Source organism: Alligator mississippiensis, chromosome 5, assembly GCF_030867095.1.
Source record: "Alligator mississippiensis isolate rAllMis1 chromosome 5, rAllMis1, whole genome shotgun sequence".
NCBI lineage: Eukaryota > Metazoa > Chordata > Crocodylia > Alligatoridae > Alligator > Alligator mississippiensis.
Window position 1 is genome coordinate 188,790,307 of NC_081828.1, and position 18,890 is coordinate 188,809,196.

Here is an 18,890-nt window from a genome sequence, read left to right on the forward strand (position 1 = left end):
CTCAATATTGCGCTGTTAGACAGGAGGGTGTGACACAATTGCACATATACAAACACACAAATCAACTAGGTGCATACACACACACACACACACACACACACTACCAGCTCAGGAACATACACATCTAAACCAGCCTAGACACATGCATACCTATCACCAATTCAAGCACATACACACTAAAAATTAGACAAAAATCAATTGTCAATACCCGCACACTCAGTACACATACACAGATCACTAATTTGTACATTGTGCACACAATGATAGATAGATATATACACACACACTCACCAGTTCACATACATACAACCCACCTACACATAGGTAAGTTCCTAACTTGGATGGTACAGTATGTATGTGTGTGTTTGGGGTACCTGGGATACTTGGGGGAAGGTCAAGGTGAGAGAGAGAGAGTCAAAGTGTAGAGTGTGAAAGCTGCCAGAACCAGGATTAAAACCGGTGGACTAGAGAGAAGCTGGCTGAGGAACTGAGGCTTGGGTTTACTTAAGATCAAGTGGTCTCAGGGTTACTCGAAGTCACTGGTGCAAGGGAAAGAAAAAGAAAAAAAAAAGCCTGGGGGCAAGGAGGAGACAGCCAGGAAAGAGAGAGAGACAGAAACCTGGGAACTTGGGGCTGGAAACTGAGGCAGGCAGCTGAGATATTGGGGGGGGGGGGGGAACAGCAGGTAAGTGGTGGCAAGGAGGAGACAGCCAGGAAGGAAACTGAGGCAGAAACCTGGTTGCTCAGGGGAAAAGGCAGTGGGGATAAGACAGTGGCAAAGAAAAAAGGGGTTTGGAGTCAGAGAGGAGCTCAGGACAGGTGGTGGAGGTGGCAGTGGGCCCAGAAGCAGGAGAGGGAGAAATGAGACAGAAGTTAGAGGGGCGAGGAGCAGAGATTGGAGCAGAGCTGAACCATAGTAAACCAAAACCCAACTCAGGGGTCCAAATAACAGGTTTATTAAACAGACACCATGCTACACAGCCCCATGAAGTTATTGGTTCACACACACACACACACACACACACACACACACACACCCAATGACAGCAGGAGAAAGAGACTCAGTGGAAGGGCTAGAGTCCAGGTAGGGAAGAGAAACAGAGCCCAAGTCCTTGGTTGAAGAGAGGGTAGGGGGTGATAGCTACCTATCCAGGCTGGAAAGGGGTCTTTGTCCAGTAGGTGTTGTCCAGAGGGGGGTCGCCGGCAGGGCCTCTGGGTGGATAAGTGGTGTGGCATGGTGCTGGTCCTGATGGAAAGAGCGTCCCAAGGAGTCGGTCTTCACTACTTCTTCTATGGGGCAGACTACCTCTGATCTCCTGTGGGGAGGGCCTGTCCAGGCAAGGTCAGTCCTGTTCCAGAGGGCTCCAGGTGTTCTTACTGAGCATGTGCAGCCTGGCACAATGGTGGGTTGCCTCATCTTTTGTTTCTTGAATGCTGTGGGTGGTTCTAAGGGCTGGGTCGTTGGTCCAGGTATTGGTGTTAATGGTTTGGTCATTCAGAGGGAGCTATTTTTAGAACTACTGCCATTGTCTCTCAAGCACCCTCATTCATCCCCATTCATTCAGGAACCAAGTTACATAGGTGGGGTAGGTGTGAGTCATGGATTACATGACCGGGCATGGGGACAGGATGGAGACTTGACAAACAAAATGGAAACTTGACATGACTTATGCTAACTTACATATGTAGGTCTAAATCATATAGTATCAGTAAAACAGTAATATAGGACAGTAAAAATCAATATAAACATAATAATTATACAATATAAAGAAGGAGGAAAAACAAAACAAATACAACTTGCTACCAAAATAAAATGCTGAAGCTTATCCTATGTCTTAGCTCACTTATACTTATCTATGGGGAATAGAAAGGGAGAGACAAAGTCATAAATGGTTGGGGAAGGGGAGGGAATGCATTTAAAAAAAAAGAAGAAAAACTGGGGGTTTTGCTACATTTGGACCACTTGAAAAAAAATGTTTCAAATGCTGCGAGATATTAGAAAATATAGTGAAACCTGTACTCTTCTTGGGTAATCCTCTGCCATACAGCCTTTGCTAAAAGTTACCCAAACAGTCCTAATTAAGATTCTTTTCCACCTCTTTAGAAGCAAACCTCTCTTCACCACTGGATTGTTGGCAATTCCACTATCCTTCCATATGTGTTTTGGACAAGAAAGGTTGGCCTGATGATTTGGCTTCTTAAATCAATGCAAAAGTATGGTAGATACCCAGGTCTTGAGATTTTTAAAGAGTGGAAATATGTAGGCAGGAGCACACTGAGTTTGGGAAAGATTTATAACTAATGGAGGGACTCCACTCAGATGTTAAATTGGGCCTCCAGGAGTATCCTCCTTCAGAAAGTGAAGATAGATAGGGAAAGGTTTCCAGTGAGGAAAATAATTATTGGAAATACAGGGCATCTTTACATATGTTCCAGGGTGGGGGTGGAGGTGTGCCTTAATTAGAGTGGCTTTTGGGAACCTCTCTAATTAAAGCACCTGCAGCATCTCATGGATTCAGTGTTCTGCGCTTCAAAATGGTGACAGGGCACTTTAACTAAAGCTTGTTTGATTAACTTTAGTTAAAGCGTCCCCAGCACCATTTTGAAGCGCAAGAATGCTGAATACATGTGATGCCAAAGCTGCTGGAGCATGCTGATTTGCACACTCCAGCAGATTCAATCAATTAATCAAGTTCTAATTAGAACGTATTGGAGCAGGCATCGGGCACATGTATAGGTGCCCACAAAAACTAATCGAAATGATCAAATGGGAAAAATCCTGGATCAACTAAAGTCATTAGGAGTTCCCCGATTGACAGCCATTGACTTAATTGGATCCATTCATAGATTGGATTGGAAATCATGGTTTTCATTCACTGTCTTTACTCCTTGCTTCTATGCACTTTAAATGAAGGTACATGTACACACAGTAAAATGGAAATGTGATTGTAACACAGATAAATATACCCAAAGTAGCCTTAATCTAGTTACTGTGAATCACACTTATAGTTAAGACATGCAGACATAGACATGCAGACATAGCCATTAGAAACTGTTGAGTAGACTCAACCTTCTTTACTGCACAGCATCTTTACTGCAATTGTGACATATAAAACCAGATTGCAAGATATAACCAGCTTTAATCATATTTGCAATATGTTGCAATTACATTTTCCTGTACAGAAATGCTTTGTCAGGTGGACATCCACTATGGCAATGGATCATGTGGATGGTTCTGTGGCTAAAATTAAGGCCCCAGTTTGCTCTCCAAGGGAATTTTTTCTCATTCGGGTTTTGATGTTTGCTAGTTATAGCTAAATAAAGATTCCAAAAGTACATAAGACAGATCAGAAATCCAACTCTACTTTAAAAAAGAAATTTTAACAGATAAATTGAGATTCTTCTAGATAACTTGTAAAAAAATACTTTTTCTGTATTCATAAGTATAATTTGTTTAAACAGGCTAATAACAGGACTCTTCAGGAAAAGATCCTCCAAGTGAACAATTTGGTAGAAGCCTTTGGAAATGCAGGCACCATTATCAATGATAACTCCAGCAGATTTGGAAAGTACTTAGAAATGAAATTCACCTGTGGTGGGACCGTAGTAGGAGCCCAAATTTCAGAATACCTCCTTGAAAAGTCTAGAGTTGTCCATCAGGCTCTGTAAGTAAAAAAAAAAAAAAAAAAAAAAAAAAAAAAAAAAAAAAAAAAAAAGTTGACCCATTTGGAAACAAACAAAAAGAATATATAATATAAGAAAATATTACACTGAAAGATGTAAATAAGTGAGATGTTTTCAAATAAAAGCTGATCATTATAAATGTCTAACAATACAAAATGATTTTTAGTGTACCATTTTCCATTGCCTTCTGGTTTCTCTAAGCAGGATTTTTTTAAACATTGCATATATAGCAAAAAGGGTGTGTATGTGTAAGAAGGATAAGAAACAGTCTAATATTCTTAATTCTGAGTTTCTTTGATTATGTCATTTTATATTACGCCCTTAATATTGTATTTATTTGTTTGTTTATTGTTTAGGTCGATATCTGTAATTTTCCTTCCTTAATGTAACTTGCATGCAAAACATTTAATTAAATCTCAGATAGTTTAATACAGTTCCGTTTAGAAAGGAGCATGACCCAAATATAGTACAGATACACAAGTTAATATGTACGTTATATATGAGTCTGTAATCTGTAGTACTTTTCTTACACAAAAGTCCAGCTGAGTTTGATCTGGAACAACATGACTAGGGACCTACCTAATTCACGGGAGCTGCCCCCCAATTCCATGGGCAGAACGTGGGCCCAGGCAGCCATTTTGCTGGAAGAGCACAGTGGGCCGAGGAGCCCAGCAGCCACGCATGGGGCCACGTGACAGGCAGCCCTCAGAGCCAGTCAGCAGCAAGGGGGGGCATCAGTCATCTTGCTGGCAGCCCTTTGAGTGGGCAGCCCCCTTCCCAACCTCAGCAGTCTGGCACAGCACACTGAGGGCTGCTGGCTTCCTCTGGGGAGCCAGCATTTTATTTCTGGTAATTTATTTTTTCCACAGATTCCTGGATGTTGCAGGCAATGCCGAATTTCACAGATTCTGTAAAATCCACAAATTCACAAATTTGGTCAGTCCTTAAACATAACAAACCAGGGTGGGACCGGTTTGTATGTCAAACTTTATTTTCCCAATGAAATTTAAGTCACAGAAATTATAAATTTTCAGAAAAAAATCAACTTTGCCCTAAAATAATCCAAAAAATACTTTGCACAGAAAGAAACAGACTTATTGTTACTTACCTGGCCAAAAGTGGGCCAGGTGATATTAATATAACGTAATGTAATTATGCTGTCCATCTGGACAGCATCTTTGACACAATAATAGTATCAATGTCATTAACAGTACAACCAATTTACTAAAAGAAATAATTGTTATTTTTTTGTTTCAGAGGAGAGAAAAATTTCCATATTTTTTACTACATTTATGCTGGTTTGGCAGAAAAGAAAAAACTGGCACATTATAAATTGCCAGAAAATAAGCCTCCCAGGTAACACAAGTTTTGGTTTTGGTTTTGTTTTGTTTTTTATATGAATTAATAATGAAGAAACAGTCTGTAACTGGGTTCCTAACCTTGTTAGGATTCTAACCATTCCTCCCTCAAATCTTTCAGATATCTGCAAAATGATCATTTCAGAATAGTGCAAGATTTAATGAACAATAGTTTCTATAAGTCCCAGTTTGAATTAATAGAGCAATGCTTCAAAGTCATAGGCTTCACAATGGAGGTAAGTGCTGACAACTTTTAAACTTTCTCAGTTTTTGAAACCTTCATGTGCATGTTTTCAGACCAAGAGGTAAACGGGAAGTATACACAAGGGATACAAATAGTCATCTTCTTTCTTTTATATTTTTCAATATTCTATAGTTCGTTATATTGTCAAAGAAATGTTTAAATTATTTAAGATGTTAAAGTAATGTAATATTATCCCCAATTACTACAAAATTAGTGAACATAAGACAGCTAAGTGATTGGGGAAAAAGGGCTTTTACAAATTAGACACAGACAATGAGACAGTGGAGTGGCATTTCAGAATTAAAAAATATTGGTTTTCGGGGATTATTTTTTTACTGTAAACACTGATATCTTCTGAGGAAGTAGGCATTTTATGTAAAAGAAAATCGTTTAGCTGAAAAACACTTTTGATGGAAAATTTCCAACTGAACCTTTACTTACTTTATTGCTCATCTGCGTACAATAGCCAAAGCAGATATGTTCATCTTCAACTGCGAACAGTTTCCACATGTTCCACAATAAGCTATGGAGTCTATCTCCTCTTACAAGCCCTTTTCTTCTTTTTCCTTGTGACACTTATACACAGCTTCAGCACCATAGCAGCATGAATAAGGCCACACATCCCTCCTTTACAGCGGTGTTTCTCAACCCATGGGTCATGACACAAAAGTGGGTTGCAAGACTATATGAAAGGGTTGTGAACAAACTTTAAAAATGGATTCTCCTTTAAAGGAGAAAAATGTGGGAAACTGTGGCTTTTCCCTTGCAGGCTGGCACAGTTTCAGCTTGCAAAGGGCTGCTTGGGGCCCCCCACCCTACACATCCACCCCTGTCCCACACACCAGGAAGGGGCTAGGGCCTGAGGGTAGGGAGCAGTGTGTTGGGAATGAGGGGCACTGGGCCAAGACTGGCTATTGATGGTTTACAAATGGGTGCTGACACAAAAAAGGTTGAGAACCACTTCTTTACAGAACTGGTGTAAAAGAGTGTTCAGGATTCAGGGCACAGAGAACTGAAGGCCTCAATGTGCATGAAGTACACTGTACAATGAAACCCACCTGTTCCTGTTCCTGTTCCCTGTGCTTAGGTGCTTTGGTCGATTGATTAGACCACAGATGTCCAACTGGTGCCCACAGGCCATATCTGGTCCACAAGGGGTTCAGTTGCAACCCCTGGGGTCCTGCTCAGCTGCTGCTTCCCCCCTATCCTTTGTCTGGAGTCTCAGGGATCCCCCTCTCTCCTCTGGCTTTCACTGCCTGCCCCAACCCCCAGGGGTGGAGCAATGCAGCTTGGCAAGGCCATGGAGATGACAATGAGCCAGGGGCAGCAGTGGGGTGTGGTGCAGTGGGGGCGAGGGGAAGGGAAGTGGCAGCCACATCATATGCATCCTGAGGGGCCCATGATCTGTCCTGTTGTGGCCTGTGAATGTTCCACGCCTGCTGGTGTGGCCCATAAGGCATTCAACTCCCAGCCCCTTAGAAGTTGGATAGTCCTAGATAAGGACATCACTTGCATAAAGTGGTGACTCCATATGGCCTAAAAAGAAGTTGCCCCCATGAGATCAGCTGCACTGCATATACAGTTAACATTCCTTTTCTTTTCACTTTGCTGAGGGGGCACTGTGCTTAGGTAGTATGGTTGAAGGATCATAGAGAGTACTAGCCAATTGCCCATCAAGAATGACAGGGGTCAGGGGAGGGAAGGGACTGGGATGGAGTGCCACCACCTAGCGCTCCATGCTGCCACTATTCTGCCTCTTGCAGGGAGTGAGGTGGGCTCCCCCACCCTCTGTCTGGTCCTTGGCGCAGCTTCCGAATCATGGCGGTGCTCTCCCATGCTTGGAGCACTCTGAGTGGCTGTTTCTGCCAGCCAGTCAGAGTGCAAATAAAGTGTTACAGACAGACAGACAGGCTTCAGTTTTTATAATATTAGAATTCCTGCCTTCTTGAGCTTCCTGTGTCAAGCACAAGGCAGGACCGGGACTCCATGGAACTAGTTTTTAACAATTAACAATAGCCTCTCAAAAAACCCAGCAATATTGCCGTACTCCACTTCCATACCAGCTTGCAGAGGAGGGAGTAGCTGCTGCGAGGGTGACTCAGCAGCCATGTTCCCCCAAGCTCTTGGATTCACACCTACTTTCATTGCAATGCCTCCTATCCGTACTGCAAGGAGTCTGTAGGTCTCCCCTACAGCATCCCCTTTGCAGAACTTTGATTAAGGGTCAAGAATTGAGCCTGCTATATGCAGAGACTGCTACTCTATGGCTAGAGAGGGATACTGTATCAGAAAGGTTTTTTCATGGACAGCTGAAATTTTCTATAATGTACCCCTAAGCTTTGACTTTTCATTCTGGAGCATAGATGAGTTTCTCTACACATGATTCTTTTATAAGCAGAAATGTTGAACATAAAGCCATCTTCTCTCTGACTGCAGTTCAAACCTTAATGTTTTTATGGAACATGTCCATTAAACTGACTAATGTGCTTTAATGGTAACTTCACACTCTATGTTTTCTGTGTTAAAGTTGCAATGTTTTACTTACAAATGCTTGACAAAAATAATAGGAAATGACTGTACTGAAATCATTGTGTACTAGACAGACCGAGCCAGATTTAACACCTACTGAAAAAGGGCACAAAAATGTCAGCTGCTGTACACATAATACAACAGAGGGCAAAAGTCAGGTTATTCATTGTTTTGCATTCCAGCTACATTTGCAAGCTTGGAAGGCAAATAATCACTTTAAATACATACATGCTGAGACCCAGTCATCCCAAGAGTAATTTTTAAGTGTGAACTTTTATAGTTTGTCTCTATGTCACTGGAATAATTCATTTTTATTAGCCACTGGGTTTATGTTGGATTGTTTTTTTAGCATTAAAAACAAGATCAAGAATTTTTGTTTTGTTTTGTTAGCCACTGGGTTTATGCTGGATTAATTTTTCAGTGTTAAAAACAATATCAAATGTATTTGTGCAAGTAAGGATTTTATCTGACTAATCAATGCTTGGTGCAATGCCAGCATGACAGTAAATATTTTGGGAGATGGCACGATGAGTAGCCTAGCTGATAAAATGTGTCCCCCTTACCCGTGAGAATATTTCACAGTTCTAGCTTAACTTTAGCCCACGTCACAAGTATAATACCTGGCAAACTCTGCTTAGTTGATGACCATAAATCACCAATTATGCAGACAATGATTCACATTTATGGCTTATATCAAGTCACGCCATACTGAAATCTTTTATCTCTTTCATTATTCTAGACTATTTATCATTATTTATCATTATTCTAGACAATTTATCATTTATTATTATTTATCATTTATTTATTATTATTTATTTATTTATTTATTTAAAAGTCAGTTACTGTATATCCCCCTAACAAAAACTATGCTTAAAGACACTGGCCCCGGGTCAGGTAGATTTCCCAGCAGTTAAGCACTTGAGAGGAGTGGTACCAAGACACACGCTTAAGTTAAATACCACATTTACTCGAATACAAGACAAGGGGTTTTTTTCCCCCCCAGGCAGCATGGGGAACAGTTTGCATACAAGGAAACCACTGCATACAAGGAAACCACATTAAGTACATTGTCGATCATTACACTGGTGCCAAAAGCAGAATGTGCTCAGTAATGGACACCAGCTATGATGTTGATTAAATGCAACCAACGCTAAGCATGACCCACAAGGGGGAAACACAGATGGGAACTTTTTTTCTTTGATGGCCCTTAAAAAATGGGTGGGTGTTCCTTCCACAAGGAATTGGCACCAGGCCTGGAGGTACTGCAATAGTATGCCAGCAGTGGGAAAGCCAGAGCCAGTCCTGACACCCTCCCTTGGTTCCAAAATTGCTACTACCACACGAATAAGTTAATGCAGCCCATCTGAATAAAATATGTGCAGATGCCCATTGTATTTAGAGTTACTACTCTAAATACATTTGGACTTCCTCTTAACTCCCACTGCTAAGCTGCACCTTACTTTCCCATTTCCAATGATTCCTATTTCTTCACCAGCCTTAAATGTCTGGCAGACATCATCAAATAGGGCCCCAAACAGTTCACTTAGAAGCCTTCTGTCACCCCCTTTTTCAGCCTGTCACATATGTTTAGTATGGCCCCATTGTGCATGAGGTGGAACTGGACCAGGTTGCCCTGCACCTCATCTGCATATACATTTTTGGAGGATTCCAGGACTTGTGACAAGAACACCCAGTACCATTCATGAGTGGAGAGCTAATTAGCACATGGATCCTTTGTCAGGCAGAGCGGTATCTGGAGTACCCACACACATACTCAGCAATGCTGACCTATGGGGTCACTATAGCTTGAAATGCTGCTAGGGTCCAGCCCAAAGAACTATAAAACAAATCATGAGACTTTTGGCTTTGAACTAATATCATGTATAGCTTGTATTATATATAAGTAGGTACCAAACTGCTGCTTAAAAGTATGTTTATGAGGTACCTGTACTAAAACTTGCAGCCATTTAAAAAAAGATAAACTGTATCAATTCTAACTGAATTAAGTCAATAAGTACCTGTAGTAATTTGCTGATATGCAAATTTTGCACTTCACTTTCATGTGCTTAGAAAGAGCAGGGTCTGACAGTAAGGAGAGGAGGAATAAGTTGGAAAAGGGGGGGGGGGGAGCTAGAGAGCAAAGGAGCCCTTTGACTCCCTTCCCTCCCCCCCCAATTTATTTTCCATACTCTAGCAGTGGTAGGGGGGCAAATTCAGGGCAAACCTCCAATAATTAGATTCTATATCTGGAAAATTATAACAGATTTACAATTTTCAATATATAGAATCTAATTATTAGGGAGATGTCTTATATTCAGGGTCATTTTATAGTTGAATAAGTGTGGTATGTGCAGTGCTGAATACAGATTGGCTTAAGGCATGATTACATGCTTTTCAGAATCAGGTCCATATACTGTCTGATTCTTCTTGATTTCAGTGGGCACAGAATCAGACCAATTTTAGGAAAATTCCTTGTACCAAGAAATTTAGGCAAAGATCCACAAAGGTACTCCAGTGTCCAACTGAGTGAGACATAGCCAACAAGTATGGAGTTCATTTCTATCATTGCAAATTTCACAGGGATTTGCTGTGCTAGAAATCTTGAGAGAGGAAATATAGAAGCATTCCAGCCTGCAGCCTGCCAATCCCCAGGAGGAGTCATGTGACCAGGAAGCATAAAGACATTCATTCTGATACAAGAATCTCATGAAAGAGGTTGAAAGAGGAAGATGTTTCTCCCGAACCTGCCATATTTCTTGTGGGAGAAACCACTTGAACACCTGTACTCTCCCAATTTCTTGTAGGCATTTCTTCTGCTACAAACTGAATGCATCTCCATGCCATTTTAATATTTTAAGACAATGGGGCCCAGTACCACTTCTGGTTATTAAGATATGGAAGAGAGGAATAGAATAACAGTTACACAGCCTAAGGCATCAGATGTAAAACTATAAATTGTATCTATTTTTCAGGAGCTTGGAAGTGTATACAGTATTCTCGCTGCAATTTTAAATGTGGGTAACATTGAATTTTCTTCTGTGGTATCCGAGCACATGATTGACAAGAGCAACATTTCTAATCCAGTAGCTCTTGAGAACTGTAAGTTCTTCCTTTAATTTAATATTAAGTGTCTTCAATGTTTTAGGAGACAGCTCATTATAACACATTAAGGTTATCAATAAAATTGCATTCATATGGAAATCTTGCAAAAATAATAAAATACTGTACCTCAATTCATGCTGAACACGAGCATATTTATTACAAATTATTATAGCAGTTAACCAAGTTGTATTCATGAAGCGTGACTATTAGGTGAGATAGGTGAAAGCAAAATGTAACAATGATTTTTTTTTTATCTATATTTGAACTTCCAATGAAAACTTTCATTGAAATCTTAAATTCTTAAATTCTTTTACCAACCATACCTCCTACAATGCTCACAGCGTTCAAGGGTTGGGCAATACCTTAGGGGTCATCTAGTCTAAGCCCCTTTACTGTGGAAGGTTTTGCTATTGCTAAACCATCCCAGACAGATGCCTTGCTAGCCTTTTTTGTCAAAAATCTCCAGTGAAGTAGATTTCCACATTTCCCCAAGGCTGCTTGTTTCATTGTCATGCTCTTCCTACCATTGGGAAGTTTTTTGGTAGGATTAAAAAATCAATTATAATCTCTCCCTTTGGGTGGACTCTAGTTAGCGACCTACTGAGGTATAACAGGGTTATCCAGCTTCTAAGTGGCTGTGAGCTACATGTTGCACAGGCCACAGCAGTTCAGGCCACAAACTCAGGGACCACAATAGCATGAGCTATGGACCCCTTGCCCCTAGGCACCCTAGCCCACAATGCATGGCCCCAACCTCAGCTCCCCTGAATGCTCCTCCACTGCACCATGACATGAGCTTCCCCACTGCTACAGCTTATGCAGCACTGCCCCCTGGAAGCAGAAGCCACAGGAGGGAACGGGAGCCCAGAGTGCCCGTCTGCTGCTGCAGCTGGAAAAATGGAGGAGTGATAACCAGGTGGGAACCCAGAGCCACAGATTAACCTCCTGTGGGCCACATGCATCCTACAGGCCACCACTTGGACAACCCTAAGTTATAACAACAAAGGGCAAAGCAGCACTAGGGAAGTTGTTTCTCTTTTCCTCTACCTAGAGTTGTGGCTGTGACACCAGCCTATTACACACTGGCCAGCATAGCTGAGCTGTCATGGAAGGGAATGTAATCTACACCTGGGAAAGATTTGGTGCATATTTCACTATTTTAAAGCAAAGAAAAAATTGCAGACATTTTGATTGAATGACAGTTGAAGATCTTGACCTACTTCTAGAGTCAGCATAGTTATGCTCTGCCCCTTTCTCAGGGCATGTTGTACTTGCATATCAAGCCCTTAGAAATTAAAAAAAAACCTTCATCCTTCAAAACTCTCTTTGTGAGCTGGCCCTATGTAATTTAACAGTAAACTTGTTTACTTCCAAGGTGCTTCCTTGCTGTGCATTCAGGCAGATGAACTGCAAGAAGCTCTCACCTCTCATTGTGTGGTGACTCGAGGAGAAACAATCATCCGTCCCAACACCATGGAAAAAGCTACTGATGTCAGGGATGCTATGGCCAAAGCATTATATGGACGCCTCTTTAGTTGGATAGTCAATCGCATCAATGCTTTACTCAAGCCAGACAAACTTCTAAGGTAAAGGAACATTTTCCAGAAGACAAAAAATATATTTTTTTAATGGGCACCGTATGACTTGCATTACTGCCTGCTCTTTTTATTTATCTGTATTTTATTGAATAGCTGTAAAATGAACGTTCATAAGAGATATTTTATTACTTTTTTCTTATCTAAAACATTCGGTTTCTTTTAAATCCTTCCTCCATTTTTACTCTGGTACCTTTTTATCTGTGATAAACATTCCTGCTTATTTAAAAGCTGTACACAGTGAAAATGTGAAAATATGGTGTGAAAATATAGTAAATAGCCAAAATATTGGCGTCTTGGCCTTTATGTATAGATTAACTGGGAAAAATTCTGATCTCATGTAATTTACTCATGTAAATCAAGAGTATCTCTATTGTAACCTATCATAGTTACACATCAGGTATTTTTTCCTTTAGATTAGTTGTAGGGTCAAATCTGACATTCATTAATAAGTGACATTGTGCCCTTATTTTTAAATATTTGTATTATGATAATGCTCAAGAGCCCCTATTAGGTCTAAGGTTCCATTGTGCTGGGCACTGTACAGACACAGAAAACATTTAGGCCATGTCCACACAAGCATGCCCATGTGTATCACAGCATCTCAAATACTTTGAGATGTTGCAAAAGACACACCATGCACAAGCAAATGTTCCCAGTGCTGCATATTTGCAATCCAGTATAAAAAAAAAACCGATGGAAAAAAGCAGTGTGAGTCGCACTCTCAGAGCATGCCCGGAAGCAGCCAGAGGCTGGGTCCTCCAAGGAGGCACTCTGGCAGCCAGCCAGGGTGTCTCTATGGCTTCTGCATCCCCCTGCTGCATGCTGGAGAAAATACAAGTGGGACACAGCTCATAGCAGCAATAGGCAGCAGGTCCTTGGGGTGCTTATGAACAGCAGCAGGCAAAGTGCCCCAGTGGCACGTGGCTGTGCCTGAGTCTTGGGAGGTGCTTGTGTGTGCAGTTTGTAGGGGGATGTGGGTGTGGGACTGTGTGGGCGGGTTGTAGGAAATGTGAGATTTATGGGGGGCATGCGGCAGCAAGGTGGGCCAGCTCCGTGCTGCCACATGTAGCCTCCAGGGATGCAGCTGGAGCTGTGTGCCAATGTGGGGCTCCGCCTGCAGTGGGCCATAAGCACCCGAAATGCCCTGTACCTGCTGCTGCCGCTGGCAGCAGGGGCTGTGCACCATAGAGAACAATGTGTGGCAGGGGCATTCCCCACTCACAAACTCCACACTCCCCATAAACCACACCCCCCAACACACACTTCCCCCCTCACACACACTCCCATACACCCCTCCACACACACATCTCACAAACCCACACCCCACAAAAAAACTCCACAATGGCCCATATTCATCCACACCACCACACACTACCACACCCACCAACACCCTTACAAACCCCACACCCACCCACACACACCCCCATACACACTGCCATATACCCCCACACCTCCCCAAACCCCACACACACCTACACCTCCCACACTGCTTCACAACCTCCTCCACAAACACCACACCCCCACCACAAATCCCACACCCTGCATACCTAGCCACCAGACAGGACAGGACAGGACCTGCTGACAGGAACTGTAGCCACATGGGCAGCTGCCATACTGCAGTCCTGCCCCATGCCCACACCAGTGCTGGGACACACAGCCCCAGCCTGGGGGGGGCTCCTGGTCTTAGGTACCACTTGGGGGTGTGAGGTACTGGGCAGAAGGGGTGAAAGTCGCAGCAGGGGTGGGTCATGGGCAGGGGGGGGATTAAGGTGGCAGCATGGTCTATGTGTGTCTGTGATGGGCCAGGGGTGGCAGCAGGGGTGTGAGAGAGAAAGAGAGATGGGAGGGGGAGGGAGAGGAAGGCTATGGGCAGAAGCAACCACTAAAGCCGGGCTTGGAGCCTCCCTGTCCTCCTAGAACAGCCTGTGCAGGGGGAGGCTGGCCACAGTCAAGGGCTTTCCAGGAAGGGCATGGGGATCACTGGGGCCTGGGCACAGACACAGGGAGAAGAATACCAAGGGCTGGCACTGCTCAGAGCCACAAAGCTGCAGGTAGGACAGCTGCAGCTGGACTCATGTCCTGGTGCAGGGTGGGAGCTGCTGCCAGGAGGGAATGAGTGAGAGGCAGGCGGGGGCTGTGGGGGCTGTGGCTTGGGAGTGAGGGGCAGAGGCAGGGCACCAGCACATCAATGCTGCTCAGTTCCACAAAGCAGCTGTAGAGACAGTCACAGCTGGACCCTCATCCTGGTGAGTGAAGGGCACAGGGGGAGCTCTAATTTCCTATGATAAAAAAACAGAAAGCAAATGCCAAAATATATAAGTATTTAAAATGTATTTTATTGTAATGGTTGAGGCAGTGGTAGGCTTCCAAATAGCATTAAAATTGTAAATATATCAATAAAACATTGTGCTCAACTAATACCTATATATATATATAGAAGTGTATACATACACTAGTGTGTATATATATATATATATATATATATATACACACATAGTGTATATATATATAGTAGTGTTTCATTTTAATAAAGAAAAAACATGGAATTTGAAGATTTAATTAGAGAATTTGGGGTTTTTATCAGAGAATTTGTGATTTTTAAATAGAGAAAACCAGGATCCCTGCTGGTGAGGCAAGTGGGGGGAGACTGGCAGAAAAGCCTGCCCAGGGCCAGCACCAGGGACCCAGCTGGAGGGCGGATGAGGTGGCTGACCTTCCAGTCATTTAGAGCCAGGAGGACACACTTAAACAGTTCAAAGTGGACCACCGTAATCAGCACATCTTCTGGGTGATAGCTGCCCAGATGGCAGAGCACGGGCACTGGAAGACATGACAGCAGTGCCACACAAAGGCCAACTGAGCAGCCTCGGCCCACTGGAAGCTAGCAGCTGGCCCAGCGGTGCAGGCGGCTCTGCTTCAGTGCCCATACCACAACCCAAGTGGCCATGCAGTCCCCATCTGGGTCTGGCAGGTGCGCAGCCTTGGGACCATGGGTCACAAGTTGTAGCAGGTCACAGCCAGGCAGCAGCTCCCACTGCCAGACTGTTGCAGTAGGTAGAGGATGCAGGGGCCACTCTAGGTCCAGGCTGCTGCAGCATTCCAGTTGGCACAAACGGCTAGTGTCCCCAGATACCACATGGCTGGGCCGCAGAAGCTCCTGAGGGCAAGTAGCCTTGAACTGCTCACCAAAGCAGGTTTTTATACTGCTGGGGCCAGCACAGGTGCTGGCCCCAGCCTCCAGCTCCCCCTAGCTAAAAATCCAGGAGGAGCTGGACAGGGGCAGTTTGCCCCAAGCAGTACAACTTTCCCTGCATCAAAGTACACATTCAGACACGTGCTGAGGCACAAATCTCCAGCACAAATTTGTGCCACTGCTATTTGAGCTGTGGCAAATGCACATGTCTGTATGTGTGGACACACACATCTAGACAAGCGTGGATGCTTGTTTCCCCAGGAACAAGTAGCAGTGGCATACCTTGTACCACTGCTACTTGTCCCTGAGGAAAGCTCATGCCACACATGCTCTGGTGTGCAGCAGGCTACCCTAGGTGGGGTGGGGAAGACTGGGGACAGCAACCGTGCTGGCCCCAGCAGCCTTACCTGGAGTCGTGAGGGCCTCCCAGGGCTGCAACCACAGCAGGAAGCATGGCCAGCAGCCAAAGTATGGCTTCAGCCAGGCAGGCTCCAGTTTAGGACGATGCACATTGCCACCATGTGTGCCACTCCACTTTTTTTTCAGTATTGTTTTTTTCTTGCACTGCAAGTTAACAGCACAGGAAATACCTGCATGTGTGGTACGTGGCACCATAGACCAATCTACGGTACCACATATGGCACATCCATGCTCGTCTGGATTCAGCCTTACTGTTTAAAAGTGTAGCCAGATTAGGGGTAAGAGACTGGGATATAACATGTAAGCAAACCTGTTGAAGAAGTTATATGGTTTTGTTAACAAGTCATATATATTAAGGCACCTTGAGGCTACTGGTGGTGAGGAAATAGAATAAACTGCTTCTTGATTCCAACTATCCATTATATTTCAATTCAGCAAATCTGCACTTTCATTTTTGAAGACCTGGGTGAAATCTGAGGCTTCAATTTTTAGGAGTCTCTTCTAAACTTTCCCATATTAAATAGCAGCAAAACACAAATAAATATAATTTTAATCAATGGATGTGAAGATGAAATGCATGGAAGATTGACCAGCACTGCTAACTGATGCACATATTTCTTTTCTGTGCTACTGAGTATCCTTGGTGGGTCCTTTAGCCAATGGAACAAGTCTTGTTACAGTCTGGAAGGGAATTTACTTACTAATTTCTTGACATTCTGTATAAGATAGAGCTATGTGAAATATTTTCAACAGATAATGTGTTCTGGAACAACTAAAACTATTTGCTGATTTTGGCCTGAATTCATTATTTTAACCAAAAAAGAGCAGGGGGTGGGGAGAAAGGGTGCAAAGGATAGAAATGTCAGAATGCTTCGTTTTAATAGCTCCAAACTGAACCATTTTGATTTTTCAGACTACATTCAGAAAAGGCTTGTGAATTTAGGCCTTCATTGGCAAAAGTCATGTGTTTTTTATGAAAACCTGATTATGTAATCCATCAAACAAAATGTTTAGTTTCAGGTCACAATTTTCCATGTGACCCAGAATAAACTTTTATAATTAGCCAAAAAAACAAAACTTTCCATTTTGTGGTAACCAATAATAATAATAATAATACCTGCCATTTTGCCCACTGTGCCAAAAAATCAGTTACCCAATTCCAGTATTGGTTCAATTTCTTTCAGGTTTCTTGATAGAGGCATGTAAGATCATATTTTCAAACTTGGGTGTCTTAAGCTACTCTTTTAAATTCCTTTCCCATGAACATATTTGCTAAGTTAATTTTCTATCTAAATCCAATTTTTAATTCTTAAAAAGGGTATTTAGGTACATAATAATGAATGCAGGGACCTTTCTTTAGACTTTTTTTTATACAAATCATTCCTAAGCATTACATGTATTGTAACTGAAAGCAAGCAGTAACTGGCATTTAATTACAAGGTATTATCCAGTAAAGCATATTTTATTACCATAGAAACAAGGAGCAATTGAATGTTGTTTATGTGCTGTAGTTGGCTTTTTTGACAGACTAATCAATATTATTTTAAACATAAAATTGGAAATCTAACTTGTATTTGCCATTAGAGATCACCAATATTACAATTCAATTACGTTGTTCTGCAGGTATAATTATTCTTACATGTCCATATCTGTTGTATTACATATCAGAAAGGATTATATTTCTAAAGTAAATCTGACTGATATCAAATCATCTTGATATAGCATCCGTGGACATTTAGTTTATTATTTGCTTTCTTGATACAATAATAAAATTAGAGGTCATGTAAAATAAAAATATGATGACTTTATTTAATCTTTGCAGTGAAAATGATGATGGCTTGAACATTGGGATTCTTGATATTTTTGGATTTGAAAATTTCAAGAAGAATTCTTTTGAACAACTGTGTATTAACATTGCTAATGAACAGATTCAATTCTATTTCAATCAACATGTCTTCGCCTGGGAACAGGTAAGTTTGGGAACATTTTCACACAGCATAGTATTTATGAATATCTAAATCTTGCCCAGAAGGTTAAACTGCTTCTTTCTCTTAAGAGTAAATGAATGGTAGATTGCAGCAAACTGCTTTCTGTATGTACTGTACACTAAGTGAAAAACTGTTGGCTTTTCATTTGCAATTGAAATGCCCATCTAAAATGCATTAAACTTCAAATTTACTGTATCTAGGCAACAGAACACTCTGATAATTGGTTTGATGCAAATATCATGTTGTTCTGTTGAGGAATAATGTGTACTGTGTAATTTATGGTTCAGCTGCAACCCCTCACCACAAATGCCTTATATTATATATTTTTTTTAAATTGCAACTTTCATAATAGCTTGCTAATAAGGTTACCTATTTTGAATTCTATTTAAAACGTCAGAAGTTATTCTGATTTCATTTAGGGACTGGATTTCCTAAGCCAACTGATAGAGGATTTACTTTGATTACACTATAATTTGATTTAAAAGATGAAAAAAGAATTCTTGCTATATTTACTTAAGGTAACGAACTTGAAGGGGTGAGTAGTAAAACTGCAAAATCAGGAGTGTATAAAAGGATTAAACAAAAATTAAAATACATTACATTAAAGTTTTAAATATTTATCCAATACTCCTTATTTGATGAAAAGTGCTTCAAGAAAAAATTGAAATGCTTCAGAATGCTTCAGAATACCATCTTGGGCAGTCACCACTAAATTTTTAGGTTTAGTGGGTGAAAAGATACTTTCCCTGCCTTACTGGAGGATATTTTAGATAT

The 18,890-nt window shown here is 41.9% G+C and overlaps 1 protein-coding gene across 2 annotated transcripts in view; it reads left to right on the forward strand.

The window, feature by feature from the left end:
• The window catches only part of MYO3A (myosin IIIA), a 270,931-nt gene that overhangs the window by 179,626 nt on the left and 72,415 nt on the right, over positions 1 to 18,890 (forward strand). For both annotated transcript variants that reach the window (XM_059729090.1, XM_019497913.2), the window contains 6 exons: positions 3,463 to 3,665; positions 4,942 to 5,040; positions 5,164 to 5,278; positions 10,788 to 10,914; positions 12,293 to 12,503; positions 17,951 to 18,098. In XM_059729090.1, coding sequence (XP_059585073.1) covers positions 3,463 to 3,665; positions 4,942 to 5,040; positions 5,164 to 5,278; positions 10,788 to 10,914; positions 12,293 to 12,503; positions 17,951 to 18,098 — 903 coding nt within the window. The remainder of the gene's footprint in view (positions 1 to 3,462; positions 3,666 to 4,941; positions 5,041 to 5,163; positions 5,279 to 10,787; positions 10,915 to 12,292; positions 12,504 to 17,950; positions 18,099 to 18,890) is intronic.